Source organism: Ipomoea triloba, chromosome 10 (genome assembly GCF_003576645.1).
Source record: "Ipomoea triloba cultivar NCNSP0323 chromosome 10, ASM357664v1".
NCBI lineage: Eukaryota > Viridiplantae > Streptophyta > Magnoliopsida > Solanales > Convolvulaceae > Ipomoea > Ipomoea triloba.
Genome location: NC_044925.1, coordinates 18275487 through 18293488, shown reverse-complemented (window position 1 = coordinate 18293488; position 18002 = coordinate 18275487). Strand labels below are relative to the sequence as shown.

The window sequence follows — 18002 nt, the reverse complement described above, 5'->3', positions numbered from 1 at the left end:
GTATTAGATTGGACAAATGGAGAGTTGAATAAAGTTGATCAAGATCCGATTTCAACTACAGAAGAAGTGGCACTGAAAGAAAAATGATTGACATTTACCTGGCTTGATGGGGAAAAACAGAAAGTAAATGTATAATTGTTTTTTTAAGATTTATAGTATAAACGTGTCACTATTTCTGTAAAGAAAATACTCCTTGAATATTGTACAGGAAAAAAATTGTATTTATTATTATTATCAATTTAAATTTTTATCAAATAATTTTTTTTTAATAATAATGACTATCTGCGTCTGGTACTGGTAAGTTCCAGACGCAGATAGTCTATTTAAAAAAAATAAAAAATTACTAGCTGCGTCCGGAACTGCTAGCTGGTGACTATCTGCATCAGGGCAACTCCGGACGCAGATAGGCCGGACCAATTGCGTCTACGGCATATGCGTCTGGAGTATTCCAGACGCAAAAAGTCCAAAACTCCGGACGCAAATGCCCCTTTTTGTACTAGTGGGCATTAGTGATTTTATGAAACTACAATAGTATGACTTTAACTTGACCATTGTAATTTTATGAACTTACATTGTGGTTTTATTAACATGCAGTTTTGACTTTATGATGAATTTAGTGTAGTAACTTTATGAACCTATACAGCTATACTAGTGACATTATAATATTTAAATTTGTTAAAAACTTTTTTTAAAATATCAATTCAATAGGAGTGATATTTAAAAGATTTTAATTATAATTTTTTAATGATACATTTTTATACATTAATTTTATTTGTACAAAAATAAAAAATAAAAAAAATTAAGTTGGAAAAATAATTTAAGGAAAGAAATTATGGATGATTTAGGTTCATGTTGCTACATTCACCCTCATCCATGATATAACTATTGATAGAGGGCGAAAGAGGGGAATCCAAAAGATGTCTTCAAAGTAAAAATTGTGGAAGGTTGTTGAAATTTTTTTCAAATGTACAAAAATTCATGATTGAAAAAATCGCTAGGCGCTCCTCGGACAGCTCGGGGAGCGCCTAGGCGCCCGTGTATTTATTTTTATTTTTTTTTTATTTTTTTTAAAAATTATTTTTATTTTTTAATTTTTGTTTAAAACTTAATAAGTATAAACTATTTAATACTTTAATAGTTAATACTAAAATATTAAATATTAACTTAAAAAACAACTGTTTATATGCTTTAGGATTATTTTGCTCAAAATAACGTCGTTTTGAGTGAAATAACTCATTAAAAAAAGAACAATAGCTAATCGGTCAACTAGGCGGTCTAGGTCTAGGCCGCCTAGACCACCGATTATGGTGATACGTAGTACTGTCAAAGTGGGCCGAAGCCCGCATGTTGGCCCACACCCGTCCTACAGTGGGGCAGGTTAGGGTTACAAAAAAGATGGTCCGCGACCCGCCATATTTTTTATTTTTATAAAAAATATATATACACATTGTACATGAATATAAATATATATATTCATGTGTACACGTACTGTACGCATGAATATATATTCATCATGTGTACACTTTGTGTACACAATGTAATTTTTTTAAAAAAGAGCAAAACCAAAAGCCCGCGAGCCCGCGAACCCGCGTGGGGCCGGCTAGGGTTGTATAAATTATAACCCGCGGGTCTAATGGGTTAGCCCGCAAAAATCGGTAAAAAAATTAGGCTCGTGGTGGGGCGGGCCTAATGGGACAGGCCGGCCTGCTTTGACAGTACTAGTGATATGCTAGGCGGCTAGCCGATACCTAGTGCCTAGGCACGATTTTTGTAACACTGCAAAAAGTAGGCGTAATATACAATTTATGATTATATCAACACATTTAGGGTGTGTTTGGTAATCCGAAAAATGATTTCTGTAAATCATTTTACGGGCTTTTGGTGTTTGGCAACATCCGGAAAATGTGGTCAACGGAAAACATTTTCCGTTAACCACGGAAAATGAGCTCATTTTCCCCGAAAATGACTTCCGGACAAAAAATTCAGAAGTGATTTTCCGGAAACGGAAAATGGCTTCGTGCGATGTTTTTTTGTAAAAAAAAAAAAAATTATTTCTAATTTCTAATAAATATTATTAGTTTATATATTTTTATATTTTAAATAAAATAATACAAATATATAATTATACATTTCTACTCATTTTCGGGAAAATGAACCAAACACACACAAACAGTTTTCCAGGGTACATCCAAACACCGAAAATGAACTCATTTTCCAGAAAATATTTTCTAGAAGTCATTTTCCTACTTTCTAAACACACCCTTAATGGAATCATGAGCTAATTCTATATTGTATCATTGACTCAGATTCATTATAATAATGTTGTAGCTTCAAATGTATCAAATATGAGTGCATGTTCATTATAACAATACCAAATGTTCATTGAAATAACATAAATTGACCAATTATCACTTAAATATATTATTCTCTATTTGTTTATATAAATTAAATTAAAGATGTTATTAAAAAATTCATTGACATATTTTAAATGATACTCATATTAATCTATTGTTTCAATAATTGTGTGATGACCTATAATAGTGATTTAATGAACTTGTGCTAATGATTTAATGGATCTATATTAATGATTTGATGGTCATATAGTAGTAATTTAATAAACTTAAAGTAATGTCTTAATGAACTTGTAATAGTGATGTAATGAACCTAGTGTTGTGCATTAATGATCATACAATAGTTGCTTAGTAAATTTGTAGTATCAATTTAATGGACTTTCCGTGATTAACTTGCGGTGGTAATTTCATAAATATGTAAAAATGGTTTAATAAACTTGTAGCAATGACTTAATAAATCTATAATAATGAATCTATATTAGAGAGAAAGAAAAGCAAGATTTGGAATCTTAGTTACTTTTGGAGTTTCTTAAAAAAAATTAAGAGTAAAACTAACTTTGTTTCCAAATGTTAATAAATAGAAATCATTAGTCTTAAAAAAAAAAAAAATTGAAATCACAAAAAGACCGTTGAAGCTGGCTTGCGGTAGCCTATTTAAAACCCTGTCTTCTCAATTGCTCTTAAGAAAAAGAGAGAAAGTTGGAAGTTTTAGGCAAGCAGGGGTTTTCTTCCTAATAGGATCGTCGGAGTCTTGCAGGGAATTCCATAAATGGAGTCTAAAGCAGCTGTCAAAGACCAACCTTTGAGAGGTATATCCAAGAAATGAATTTTTTTTTTTTTATGTTCTTCTGAATCTTCTTCTACGGCTTGTTATGCTTATGAGAATATGAGTTTGTTGTGGACATATCTTGAATAAATTTGAGGGGTTTTGAACGATTTAAAATTTAAACTTCTGTTCTGAACTAGAAATTTATGTTCTTGATATTGGGGTTTATGTATTTTTGGTGGCATTGATTGATCATGTTAAGAATTTCCCTTTGCACTTACAGTTCTTGTTTTAATTTATGATGTGAGATAGTTTTCTATGTTATTAATGTTTGTTTCTAGTTTAATTTATTACTATATTTGCAATTTGTGTGGGTTGGTGGCCATTTTTTGTTCTTATCTATGATGCTGATGATTGTTCTTTGAGAATCTGAATAGGATTGGTTTTCTCCCATTTACTTTTCCTTAATTGCCTTGAAGTTATCATGGTCCTTTTCTAGATCAAGAAAGTTGTTATCTTGATGGAATTTTTTTTATAGGCAACTTAATTAAGTTTAACATATATGTGGGTATGCAGGGGGGAGAAATAGATGGGCACTTGAAGATATTGGAAATCTTGTGATTGCTCCTGTTGTTGATAGTAAACCGCAGAGACATATCTCTTGTCGCCCCATCACAAGAAGGTTTGCGGCACAGTTATTGGCTAAGGCACAAGCTGCTGTTGACGAAAACAATGTAAGTTGGGATAACATGTGTTTTCTTTTTATTTTTATGTGTTTGAATATGAAATTTTTTTCTAAGGATTTGCCTATAATGTCTGATTTGCAGAAGGCACTTGCACAAGTTGTCAATGGAATTGTTGCGGGGAAAAATTGTGTGGGAACAAAAGCAGTAGTAGCTAGTGCTGAGAAGAAAGTAACTCTGAAAGAAAAGACAAAAACGGGTAAGGTCATAAGCCCCAATGCCAAAGCTGTTGTTATGAAGAAAAGCCCCTTGTGTGGGAGGAAAACGAAAATGACTGGAAAGTCATACACTTCTGTCCTAACTGCTCGAAGCAAGGTTTTCTATTTTACTTCACACTATTTCACTACTTTTGAAGTTTTATAGTACAATGTCGAAAAGCATACTTTACCTTTGTTTGTAATTTGGCGTTTTTCAGGCTGCTTGTGGAATTGGTTACAAACTGAAGGAGAAGATTGTGGATATTGACTCAGAAGATGCTGATAACGAACTGGCTGCCATGGAGTATGCGGAAGATATCTATAAGTTCTACAAGCTCACAGAGGTATATATATGGTGGCTATTATATTGTTTTTTTGTTTCCTTTTTTAGTTTGTATGTTTGCTCCTCATGATCTGTTCTCTTAATCTAGGCCGATGCTCGAGTGAATGACTATATGGGCTCTCAGCCTGAGATCAGTTCTAAGAACAGGGCAATTCTAATAGACTGGCTAATTGAAGTTCATAAGAAGTTTAAGCTCATGCCCGAGAGCCTCTACCTGAGTATCAATATCATGGATCGATTTCTCTCGACCAAGACTGTTCCTATCAGGGACCTCCAGTTGGTTGGTATCAGCTCTATGCTCATTGCCTGCAAGTACGAGGAAATATGGGCACCGCAGGTACAATAAAAAAAAAATCCATTTCCAAGTTTCTGAAAATTTGTCGCTTTTAGCTGTTCTGTCGAACTTGAATTTGTGGGTTTTGTGCTGTGTTGAATGGATGATTGCAGGTCAGTGACTTCGTGGATGTATGTGGCAATGCTTATGCGAGGGAGCAGATACTCGCGACGGAGAAATCCATTATGGGGACACTCGAATGGTACTTCACAACTCCTACGATATATGTCTTTCTGGTGCGGTTCATTAAAGCTTCAATTCCAGCAGATAAAGAGGTACTAATAAATAAAAATCTCAAGAGAAACATTGTATTTTGCATACTGTTATCTGCCCCTGCGGGATGAAACTAATCCAACTCCCGAGATCATGTTGAAACTAAATTTCCCCGACTTGTTCAATGTTTGGTGCAGATTGAGAACATGGCTTTCTTCCTTGCTGAACTTGGTCTGCTGAACTACTCAACCGTCATACACTACTGTCCATCAAAAATCGCTGCATCTGCTGTCTACGCTGCTCGTTGCACTCTCAGCATCACGCCTCCATGGACTGCTACTCTAAAGCACTACACTGGCTACCACGAAAACCAGATAACGTACGTAATCTCCTCCACACCCTTTTAGGATTGCATTTGATTACAACTAACATACATACATACATGTAATGTTTTTGTTTGTAACAGTGATTGCGCAAAACATTTGGCTGGCTTACACTCAAGTTTGGCAGAGAGCGAGCTCGAGGCAGTTTGCAGGAAATACTCGAGTCCAGAAAGGTGTGCTGTAGCTCTCTTCTCACCAGCTGCAAGTCTTCTACCTGCTACTGCTGCACCATCATTATCATCATCTTTAATTTCTTTGATTTTGTCTAGAAAGTAAAAACTTGTTGTCTTGAGGTCAGGCTGTGAAGGGGATTATCTACCCAAATAATCATTTTTTAGTTTCTCTTTTGAAGGTACAGAAAATTGTTAGCTTGGTTACTTGGTTGTGTAGTATTATTCTTTTTTGTAATCTATGAACCAGTTGTAACAAGTACCAACTATAAATAAATAATTTTCTTTTGAATTTCTCTTTTGTACATTTTATAAAAATTTAAAGTCATTATTACTAATGTGAAATATGGTTAATATATTTTAAAAAATATTGCATGAATTAAATTATTTATTGATGTGACGCGCTATTGTTGCACCAAATAGAATGAAATCATTGAATAATGGTCTCATTTATTTAAAATATGCTTGGAAGACGGATAAATTATAGTCGGCCATTATCAAATCATATTTTGCCATTTACGTATAGTAATATATCTTAAGCTAATTAGGTAATTAGTGAAATCATCTCATGAGTTAAGATCTATGAGACGAATTAAAAAATGGGTTAAATATTATTTTTTTTAAAGTAAATAAAAAATGAGAAGAAGGATTTTGTGTGTACAGTAGAGTAGTGAAGTGAGATTGGTGGTTTTATGAGGTAAAATCAGGTCGCCATCCTTTTCAGTCTCTGATGGAGTAAGGAATTTGAACCACGCATAGTTTATTGTCAAATTATTGCGTGGACCATAATAAAAAAAAATATATTTTTAATATACTAAATATACATTATTTGTGTACGGAATGTACATTATACAATATAATGTACCTCTTAACTTCACCGGCTTAGCTTCCATCATGGTAGCTTTGAAGAAAAAGGAGGTTATAATCTAATCCATCTTTCCTTCATCATTTGACGTTGGCAATAAAACTCATCCCACACTAAAAAATAATCCACTTATTTACCAAATACGAATTATATATTGTCGCGTTAGCGAAAATTTTTAGTAAACAATTTTGGTTTCTGTAGCTTGATCCAACCTCTATTCATTTCCCAATGTATGTAATAGGATTCTTATTATATTGCATCTCTATTCATTTCCTTGTAAATCGATTCCATTTATAAAACTTGTATCTTGGGAGGTCAATTAAGATTTGTCCCTAAGGACTACTGCAAATAGTTGTGCAGCCATTGAAAGCCTCAAAGGAATTTCTTAAAGTGGTAGAATATCCTGCAACCTTGAATAATAAAACCTTTTTAGTCACAGTTTGTTTATTCCATTTATCTCACTCAACCCAATTTTCTGACCAGGTTCATGCTTGCAATTGTATTTTACCCAGTTTCATGCTCTAAAATACCCAGTAGTTTTTATTTATTTTTCTGCACTAATTGAGAAGTGAATATATATATATATATATATATATATATATATATATATATATATATATATATATATAGATAGCAAGACTTCCTAGCAACAGAAAATACATTAAAAAGAATATGATCATCAGGTTTTCCATGGAGTTCCCTTGAACACTTCAATATGCATATGCCTAGCTTGAATTGATGAGAAAGCTAAGGGCATTGGTAGCCTACTGAAGTGTTTGGGGGAACTCTGTGGACTACTTGACATACATAAATTAATGTGTTTGCTAAGGACATTGAAGAGATGGAATGTTATCAGATGTACCCTAGAGTTCCTCCATAACACTTCATCAATATTGGAGGCTAATTCCATCCTTATTGCAAGTGATTATAACTCATTACTTGTTGAAGTGTTTGGGGGAACTCCTGGGCTCATTTGATGAGAAATTAAAATTCTTTAGAACGAAAAAGATTTGTTGGGCGGAGGTCACTAAAGACCAAGTCTGATCTAGCACCTAATGATTGAGGATTGTTGGGCGGAGGCCATGTCTAGCACTCTTCCTGTCTCGAAAATGTGATGAGAGTTTATAAGGAAATAAAGTTGCGTCACTTTTGCTTCACTACAAGAAAAATGCTTATAGACAACGGTTAACAAAAGTAGTATTAGAGCTAAGTCACGGGTTCGAGTTGTTGAGCGGAGGCTAGTAAAAGCCAAGTCTAGCATCCAGTGGTTGAGGGATTGTTGGGCTGATGCTAGTGAAGGGCTTAAAAGGCCAAGTCCAACACACAACGTCTAGAAAATGTGAAAAGTTGCATTGTAATCGCTTTACTACGAGCTATAACTTTTGGTGTAGTGGTAAGTGCTTGATCGTAACAAGATTACTCCATAGAATTATGTGGAATCAGGCATGATGCTCCATTGTCAATTACTCCGTATATACCAACTCCCATTATGAATAAATCGGGCGAATCTGCATATTTTATGTCGTCACTTACTGTTATACATTGAGATAAGGGAAAATTGTAATTTTTACTCTGTATAATATGCCAATTATCAATGTCACTCTTGAATTATTAGTGGTATAAATATTGCCCCTCAATTTTCAAAAACAGTACATATATTACCCCTCCCTCCTGTAACTCAGGAGGGGCAATATTTACACCACGGGAGGGGCAATATATGTACCGTTTCTAAAAATTGAGGGGTAATATTTACACCACTAATAATTCAGGGGTGATATTGATAATTGACATATTATGGAGGGACATAAATTACAATTTTCCCTTGAGATAATAATGCAACTATATATGATGAAAATTCTTCTAGGTAGGTGAGGGTGAAAATTTCCTTCACGATAACAATCTATTTTTATGAATGATATGCAGGTGTAAAATACCAGTTCAGTACGTACCATGTGTAGAAGGAATATTTGCTTTTCAACTTCCTCAGATACCACGAATGGATGACACTCCAACAATGAATAACCTGGAACCTGATGGGTCATTCAAGCAGATATATAAGATCTGATAAGGGGCATGACTGGTTTGGGATGAATGAAAGCAAAAACTATATGAAATCTATTTGGTAACATAGTTAGTTTATCAGCTGTTTGATTTGAAACGCTAAAATGCAAAGAACAAAAAATCAACAATCGCATCCATGTGGGAGTGTAAACTAAGTACCACTAGACCACAAGGTCTTTAGCTATTACTCCAACAATATATTAATAATGAATTACAACAACAATAACCTTGAACTTAATGTGTCATTTTTTTCTTTTTCATTTTGGTATATATAAAATTAATAATATATCATTGAAACGTAACTCTAATTGAGATAAATGACACTTATATTCATATTTTTGTTCAATTTTTAAAAACAAACTTACAACTTACAAGTACATAAATTTATTATGTTAGGTACTTAAATTTGGTTCACAAAAGTCATTACTGTGACTCTGTGAGTATATAAATTAACTATTGTATGTATATAAATTTTCGACTGTTTGTGCCATTTTTATGCAACTGCAATATTATTTTGTATGTACCTAATTGTTTGTTTTTTTTTATCTATAACTTTTTGTGAGTATATAAATTAACTATTGTATGTATATAAATTTTCGACTGTTTGTGCCATTTTTATGCAACTGCAATATTATTTTGTATGTACCTAATTGTTTTTTATGCAACTGCAATATTATTTTGTATGTACCTAATTGTTTGTTTTTTTTTATCTATAACTTTTTGTATGTACCTAATTGTTTGTTTTTTTTTATCTATAACTTTTTTTTATGTATCTAATTCATAACGCAGTATAGAACTTATTTCATGATATACTCTGTTGTCACTGAAGACATTAAAGCATTAATTGCAATCGGACTTTACGACTAAGAGCATTCACAATAGAAATTTTGGTGTATGTGGGTTTTGTTGAAGTAGAGGAAAGCGAAGAAATAAGAGAGAGAGAGTTTTGCGTTCTCCTTCATCAGTTGTTATGCCACGGATCCGGGACCACATTGCATGGTGGACATGGGTCTATATTCACAATTTCATAACTCTATGTTTATAATTTCATAACATTGAATGGTGTGAACCGCACGGGAGAGCACGGCCGCACCTGAACTTGACCCTATATATATATATAATTCAATTTCCGTGCGGTTGGGTGTCTGCCGTGCAGTTGTGCAGTTAAATATGATTATATGAGCTATTGATCTTACTTAAATCAACGTCAAGGATTACCAAAATTTAAAATATATATATATATATATATTATATATATGGTGGTAATTTGGTAATTTTTGCATTTCGATCAAAATTTAAGGTGCGCTTTTCCTTCTTAAGGTGCGCATTTTTGTGCTTAAGGTGCGTGGTTTTTGTACTTAAGGTACGCGATTTTTTTGTGCTTAAGGTGCATAATTGTTTTGCTTAAAATGCGTGGTTATTTGCTTAAGGTGAGTAGTTGTGTGAAGCTTAAGTTGCGTCAACCTGAAGCTTAAGGTGCGTGTTTTTCTTCTTAAGATGCGTGATTTTCTTTCTTAAGGTGCATGATTTGTGTGCTTAAGGTGCGTCAGTTGTTGAAACTTATGGTGCGTTGGCCTAAAGAGTTAGGTGCGTGATTTACCTTCTTAAGGTGCGTCAGTATGAAACTTTATGACACTTTTTTGTAACATTATTATTATTATATCCCTTCTTGAGGTGTTGAAACTTTTTTTTTTTTTTTTTTGCAATTCCAAAACACAACCAATAATCTTTATAAGAATTTCTCTACAAAGTCATATTTACATTACTCCAATTTAAGTGCGTAGATCAGAAGCATAAGGGTTCAATCAATTTAGAATTTTTTTAAATAGCATTGATCACCATACAACCGCACGGGATTATTTAACCGCACTTAAACCCACTTAAACCCTTTCCTACATATTCATATTCTTTGTTAAATAATACATATTGAATTAATAATTGTATATTATATACCTATACAATTCTTTCAAAAAATATATATATATATATATATATTATAAATTATTAAATATTTCATGATAAACAATATTTATAGTAAAATTATAACGCATTTAAAAACTTCAATAACATATTATTATTTTATAAATAATATTACTTTTTAATATGTGTGTGTGTGTGTATATATATATATATATATATATATATACACACACACACACTGCCAGTCAGCTGTAAACTCATTCATTCTGCATAGTCCAAAAGAAATGAATTACAGAATACGGAGTAATATTTAGCCCAATAGCCCAATAGAAAACAAAAACACAAAATACTAAAAAAAAAAAAAAAAAAGCATTGCCCTAAGTCCCTAACCCTAATCCCTTATTCAGTTCAGATATGCTGCTCCATTTCTCGCTTCTCCACTCCACACTATCACAATTCTCCACTTTCCTCTGTGTCTCGCCGCCTACAGGCTCCGGCCTCCAACCTCGTTGACAATCCGGCCAAGCGGTTACGCCCTCACACCCTCTGGACTTACCCTCGCTTCTTAGTCCTCTTGGTTTCTGCTTCTCCGTACTCCGACGCCAATGCCGTCGCTCCTCCCCCTGTCTCCCTCGTAATCTCTGGCCCTCAGCCAGTCAGGTAACTGGTCATATGTTATTTTTCAAAATTTTTAATTTTTATACTGTTAATTATGTTAATTGTTATACTGTTAATTATGTTAATTGTTATACTGTTAATAAAGCAACAATATGTTATTTAATTGTCTGAAATTTCTTTTGTTTGGTGTTCAATACTTTGATTTTCTGCCAAATTTATTTGCAAGCATAAAATTTGCTTATTTTGTCTGAAAACACCCAGAAGAGATATGCTATTTAAAAAATGAGCTACAAACTGGATAAATATAGTATTCTGGTTGTAAAAAATGATCCTAAATAATCACAACTATCATTATAAAAAGCCAGTAGAAAAAGATCCTAAACTAAGGAATGTCCTGCTTCATGTCCCATCTGTTTCAGTAGTAAATGACTTCATGTCCATCCCAAACTAAGCAATGTCCTGACTAAAATGAAATCTTTATCACTTAAATGCTACTGGGAATAACAATATTTTTAGTGAGAATGTAAAATAAGAAAAAAAAAACATACCATAAAACAGAAACATCAGATGTATAATTTGGTTAATGTTTTTTGAACCACAAATCTCTGTTTACCACTAATATAAGTGGGTGAGAATAATAAATAATTTTTGTATTATAGTGATTGCTCAAACACTAATCTTCCTCCCAATGTGTCTCTTGAATAATGTATTTCTTCCTCCTGCTAATGGTCAAGCTTCAACCAAATGCTCAATATACATGACTTTCAAACATTCTGTTGATGCCTGAAAATATAAATATAGAATAGGCAGACGATGATCAAAATAGTCTGCCCTTTAAATCTGAGTATATAATAAAACATCATCTGGAACATGAATTGCTGCCCTTTATTGTTTTGAGTGACCTGAAATTATGACTAAAGTAATAGGAAACAGAAATATAAGAGTAATGTTAAATAAATACAACAAATACACAAAACATTGAAAGAAAACTCATCTAAAAGACATCCTTTGGTCAAAGGACTAAATTGCTACTCTCCTTTCTTTCCTTGCTGGCAGCCATGGTTTGGCCTATTAACTTCATCAGTTGCTGATTCCTCCTAAGTAATTAATTCTTCAAAAATAGTTAGAATATGATAACATAGCATCTTAATAGTAGAAATATGTTCATATATATAGGCTTAAAATGATAGGCAGATAACATTACCATATCGGATTCATCATCTCCATATTCTTCAATAATTTTTGAAAGGTCTTTTTCTTGATGAATACTAAGTGAAGAGCATTAGGCAGCAACAGTATTATGAAATAACATAGATTTATTATTATGCAATCCATATGTTCAGAATAGATATTACTGCACAATATGTATTAACCTTACCTCTTCGTCATGGAAGAGACATTATTTGCTCTTGCTTGTGTTTCCTCCACAGGGACCTCATAAGTTCTGACCAAACGGACTCTTATTGCTCTCGTATGTAGAGGGCAAACCTGAGAAGCAAGGATGTATTCGGGGGGGCATTTTCTAACAAAAATCTCTTCGTTTATGTTTAAAGATTTAAAGAAGCATGCATGAGTATGTGCAGCAGCAAACTGTATGAACTTTGCACTATTTATAGGAGTGTTTTGATTCTATAAATACATGCACCAACATTTATAACTCCGTACTTATTAATATGTATTGGATATTGAACAGGCTAGGAGGTGTAATTTAATGCGTCCTCAACTCTGGGTATTCTGCAGTTTATTTTTATCAGGGTATTATAATTTGAAATCTGATATAATATAGTGTACCAACATGTCGTTTTAATGATTTATAATTGAGAGTTTTATTTTGAAAATGAACAGACACGGTATTCAAGGTTGTGTAATCAATAATGATCAGTGATTAATTATTTTGCAATAAAAATCTCAATAGTTTTAATAAATGTAAGCATTTGTTAGTCTTCCAAATCCAATACACATTGGATAACGAAAAGTTCCAAAAACATTTAATTAAACTAAATATTCTAGCATCCAAAATGACCTAGTATTGTTTTGGCGGGAAATTTTTTCTTTTTTTATTTACTAAAAAGGTTCTGCTTTATTATAGTAGAAGATTATACAAAAAAAATACCAAAGGTTGAGATTGCTTAGTTGGTAGTAGGTAAGCATCTTATTTTAGAGTTGATCTAATTAAATTATAAACTATTTATGAATATCATATTGAGAAAAGTATTTATGAATAGCATATTAATAGAAATTATGTGTAATTTATTTCAACCATTTCATATTTTATCATAAATATATTTTTATCATGTTTTGAAGTTTTTTAAGTTTTCGCCCTTACATACTTAATGGTATTTTTGGATCCACCCCCAATTGGAGTTACACCAATGTGGTGGCTTCCTTCTGACACGTACTATTCTCTTAATGAGATGTTGAGTGACCATTATTTACCTCTCCGCCTGTGGGACTCTAGGAGTGAGGAAATTTCACCTGAACAAGAAGTTTAAAAAAAATATATGCATAAAACATATGCATTAAAGTGGAATGCTAAACAAGTAACAAATTTATAATTTAATAGCTTGTAATGTCGAAATTACTTTCTTATAGAAAAATAAATACAAAGTAGACGACATTAAGATTATCTTTCAAACAGTGCACCTATTGCTAAAACAAAGCTTATAGAACAAACAACTTATTATATTATTATTACAAATTCCTAACGACCTTCTTGTGCTGAAAAAGTCAAATGATTGGAGCACGGTTTATCATATTCTACAGTAGAAGAGTCATTGTAAATCCGATTTCTTGTAACAAAAGCTGGTTGATTTGGTTTTGGTAGATTCATACTTTCATCTGTTAACATTAGAAATGCATTAGGCATGCTAGGACGACGATTTGGATCTTCTTCAACACATAACAACCCAACGTTTATGCACTTCAACACTTCACATTCTTTATAGCATTCTACTAGTACTGAGTCATCTAATAAATCCATTGCATTCCCTTCATTCCATAATTTCCATGACTGGGATAATACAAGAAAAAGAATAGTAAATCAAGTCTAACATTGTAAAATTGAAAAATACTAACTCATTAAGGTTTATAAGGTTTCTTCACTTACATAGCCTAAAAGGTTTGAGACTTCTTCATGCTGATAAAATGATGTGTTTTTCTTTTCACAAATTATTTCGAGTATGATCACTTCAAAACTAAACACATCAGACTTAGTTGAGAAGAGTCCACTTAGTGCATATTCAGGAGACATGTAACCGCTTTATTATTACCGTAACACACAATCCAATTCAAATATGATGCATGAATTGTACAAAATGAAAAGAAGAGTAAGTAAATATCCAAAATATTAAGTAAATTTGTCTTGAGATATGTATTAAAAATTATGGATCTCGAAGATTTACTCCATAATTCAAGTTAAGTACTACTTACTAGGTGCCTGCAACTTTTTTGGTAATTGTTTCAAATGTATTTCCAGCAACCAGTCTCGCTAATCCAAAATCTGAAATCTTGGGCGTCATTTCTTCATCTAATAAAATGTTATTTGTTTTCATGTCCCTATGAATGATTCTCAATCTTGAATCATGATGAAGATATACAAGTCCTCGAACAATTCCCAATATAATGTCAAACCTTTTGCTCCAATCCAACAATTGTCGACGTGTTTGATCTAAATTGTGAAAACGTACAATATAATACTATTGGAATACTGAATTTATTAATATATAGTTGATCAATGGAATACCAAAGACTACAACTTACCAAATATGAAGGTGTCTAAACTCTTGTTTGGCATATATTCATATAGCAAGATCTTTTCTCCCACTTGTGTGCAGTAACCTACAAGTTTAACGAGATTTTTGTGTTGAAGCTTTCCAATTAATACAACTTCATTCGTAAATTCGTTGATTCCTTAACTAGATTGACTTGATAATCTTTTTATTGCAATTTCTTGCCCATCGAGAAGCATACCCTGCAATACCATTTCCATTATTTGGTATTATAGAAAGGCAAAAACAACCTGAAATGGACATCTAAAGAGATAATAATTCGCTGATAACCTTATAAACTGGACCAAAGCCTCCTTCTCCTAGCTTATTTGCATCAGAAAAGTTGTTTGTAGCTTCCAATATGCTTTTGAAAGTGATGAGTGGGACGCCAATGCCGTTCTCATCTGTATCTTCATCTATCGTTGTATCCATTATTGCGTCCATTGCAAGTTCTGAAGTGAACAGAAAACGCTATTTCAAATACTCAAAATATGGTTTTAATTAATGGATGTCAAAACGGAAAATTTTCTCTGATCTACAACTAAACTACCTGTTATTTTCAATGCTGCTCTTCTCCTTTTGTAACAGACGCAGAAAATAGTGCATGCAACTAGAGCTGCTGCAGCAACTGCTACACTAGCTATGATAGCTTTGAGCTTGCCTAACAACTGCTTTGAGTTTGTATCTGCAATTAATAACATGAAAAGAAAATTACATTAAACACAAAGTAGGAGTTGCAGTTAAGCTAGTTCAACATGAGTATTTGTTGGGCAGACGAACCTGCCTCTCGAAAATGGGGGTATTAAAAAATAAAGTTGTGCCTCTGATCTGCTAGTAACTATAACTTTTGGTATAGTGATTATTGTTGGATCCTAATAATATAAGTGGTATCAGAACCATGGTTGAAAAAATCGCTAGGCTCTCGGGAGCGCCTAGTGCCTAGGACGCCCAGGCGGGATTAATCGAGGCGCCCATGTATTTTTTTTTATTTTATAAAAATTTGCTTAGATATTCTTAATTTTTTAAAGACTAATAATTATAAAGTATATAATTCTTTAATAGTTAATACAAAAATATTAAATATTAACCTAAAAATATATATAGCTTGTATAATTTAGTGTTATTTCGCTAGATGTTGTTTTGAGTGATATAGCCCATTAATAAAGTTGTGCCTCTGATCTGGTAGTAACTATAACTTTTGGCATAGTGATTATTGTTAGATCCTAATAACTATAAGTGGTATCAGAACCATGTGGTGGGGAAATTGTTGTGCTGAGGCAGTATTGTATTGTAATTACATTACCTTTGAGGTTTGAAAATTCAGAGGCAGCAAGTCTGATGTAAATGGTGCTTCCATTACCATCAAAGTGTTTGAGGTTGAGGAGTTGTCCAACCCAAAGTGACTAAGTGAGCAACCAGCATTGGTGTTATGATAAGCGTAGGCAGTAGAAGAACAATTGTGGAGACAAGTGGACTCACATTCTGCCTGATTCTGAGTTGTGATGTTTTGAGGATGTCTTGGCAATCTCACATTTGGATACATTTTGAAGCTATCGGCCATGCCCTCTTCTTGGTAATTATTAGTTCCACACTTCAAATTCAAACTGGTGTTCCTTACACAGCCATCAGAGAATTGATTCAAACCCCAGCGTTTGTGTGATTTGTACTTGAAACCATACAAACAACCACAAACGGGCGATGAAGTTTGGGTGCAGATGCCGAATGGGCCGCAGTAGGCATAAACGTCGCATTCTTGTGCGGGTTGAACCACGATTGGCACCCACTCCTGTCCAGCCTCTAACCACGCCATCCCCTTCCGTTGCCCATTTATGTCTAGTATACCTCTTGCTATTAGGGTTGGTGATACAGTAAAAGTAAAGTAACTCTCGTTCTCGTTGTGAACGATGGTGAAATTGTAGGTGGGCCCGCTGTTCCAGTATTCCTCAGTACCGTTCCATAATTGAACCGTGACGTTGCCATCATTGCTAAAAGAAAATAGGCCGGGTGCGGGATCGTCTGAGTTTTTCCACGACGTGAACACCTGTTGACACAGAAAATTTGATAAATATAATTAATTTTTATTAGATTTGAATATATATATTTGGATAATATTGATATTATCTAATTTGTTAATGAAATAATATCAAAAGAGTTTGAACTTATCAAAACTCTTCTATCTTACAGCTATATATATATAAATAGGACCTTTCGTTTCTATGTATTCATCTTAGAACATATAAGGCCCTTCAGAAGAACAAACATACAAGTTCTTTGAAAATTAAGCCATTTGAATCCGGAGGCCCTTCTGATCAAGCTATTAGAAATCAGGAAGACATCGATTGATCCGGAGGCTCTTCAATGGAGCATTCAAGACATCGATTGAAAAATCAATCCGGAAGCTCTTCAATGGATTGAAAAATCAGAGGATCATACATAGAGATATTGTACCCACATGTAACATGTAATAGGAATTTTGAACCCCGTATAGATATATTCAATTTTCTTGTGTACGCACCTGTTTGGTTTTGGTGAGCTTATTATATCCGAGCTTGGAACCCGGCAGAAGTGTGTCGGTTGGGTGGTCAAAGCTTTGCCAAAGTGGGGCTGTCGAGTTGTCACTCAATACCAAGTTTCCGTCATCTCCAAGTGTTGCTAGCACAGAGCTGATGAGTTTCGCTGTGTGTGATCACCAGGTTGCCGTCTAGGATTCTCAGTTTGGCGGAGGCGATTGCGGCGGAGGGGAGCGGTGCCACCCTGTTTGCTACCCAAACTACTGCTTGCGGGGAGATGTTTTTGTACCAAATACCCACGTAATAGTTGGAAGATTGGCCGGGTCTGAAGAAACCCAGCTCGAATCTTTCATTCGGGGAGGATATAGTTGTAGTTTGAGTTAAATATTTGTTCCCAGAAATTGTTTCTACTCCATAACAAAATGGAGTAGTATTAAACAGCATCACAAGAGGGAGCCAAGAAACCCACACTTTTAAAATATTCTCTTCCATTTAATTTCCGACTTAGCACAATTGTGAGCTCCCGTATTATATAGTGCTAGCTAATGTGAGGCCTAACAGTATACTGTGTTTTTTCTTTTGAGTTTTATTACATATATTCTCAAATTTTACTCCCTGATATAACCTGATAGTTTATTTTCTTCATATGAGCCCCTATAAAGTGGCTACATCAAAATTCCTTTTCTTTTTCTTTCCTCTTTGTGACTTGACTGGTAGCAAAATATGATTGAATATGTTAAGTGTTTATGTGTCCTCAGCTA

The 18002-nt window shown here is 33.6% G+C and overlaps 1 protein-coding gene, 1 long non-coding RNA gene and 1 pseudogene across 2 annotated transcripts; 2 read left to right on the top strand and 1 right to left on the bottom strand.

Annotated features, from left to right (window-relative positions):
- Nucleotides 1-3028: 3028 nt before the first annotated feature.
- Nucleotides 3029-8430, top strand: LOC116033248 (G2/mitotic-specific cyclin S13-7-like). The gene is made up of 9 exons (XM_031276002.1): nt 3029-3160; nt 3694-3851; nt 3945-4175; nt 4276-4401; nt 4489-4737; nt 4848-5009; nt 5145-5326; nt 5414-5602; nt 8289-8430. Exons 1-9 carry the CDS (start codon nt 3121-3123, stop codon nt 8428-8430), a joined length of 1479 nt encoding a protein of 492 aa, XP_031131862.1. The 5' UTR covers nt 3029-3120.
- Nucleotides 8431-10718: 2288 nt separating this feature from the next.
- LOC116032006 lies at nt 10719-12802 on the top strand. Its single transcript, XR_004100701.1, has 2 exons — nt 10719-11006; nt 12395-12802. It is a non-coding gene; the product is annotated as an uncharacterized LOC116032006 (long non-coding RNA).
- An 863-nt stretch (nt 12803-13665) lies between these two features.
- On the bottom strand, nt 13666-17733 carry LOC116033247 (annotated as a pseudogene).
- Between the last annotated feature and the right edge of the window lie 269 nt (nt 17734-18002).

What these genes read in the sequence shown, in the direction of transcription:
- LOC116033248 (XM_031276002.1), top strand. Translation starts at nt 3,121, where the DNA reads ATGGAGTCTAAAGCAGCTGTCAAAGACCAACCTTTGAGAG. An exon ending in CTGCTGTTGACGAAAACAAT is followed by an intron (nt 3,852 to 3,944) that starts GTAAGTTGGGAT and finishes TCTGATTTGCAG; the next exon opens with AAGGCACTTGCACAAGTTGT. An exon ending in TCTTTGATTTTGTCTAGAAA is followed by an intron (nt 5,603 to 8,288) that starts GTAAAAACTTGT and finishes AATGATATGCAG; the next exon opens with GTGTAAAATACCAGTTCAGT.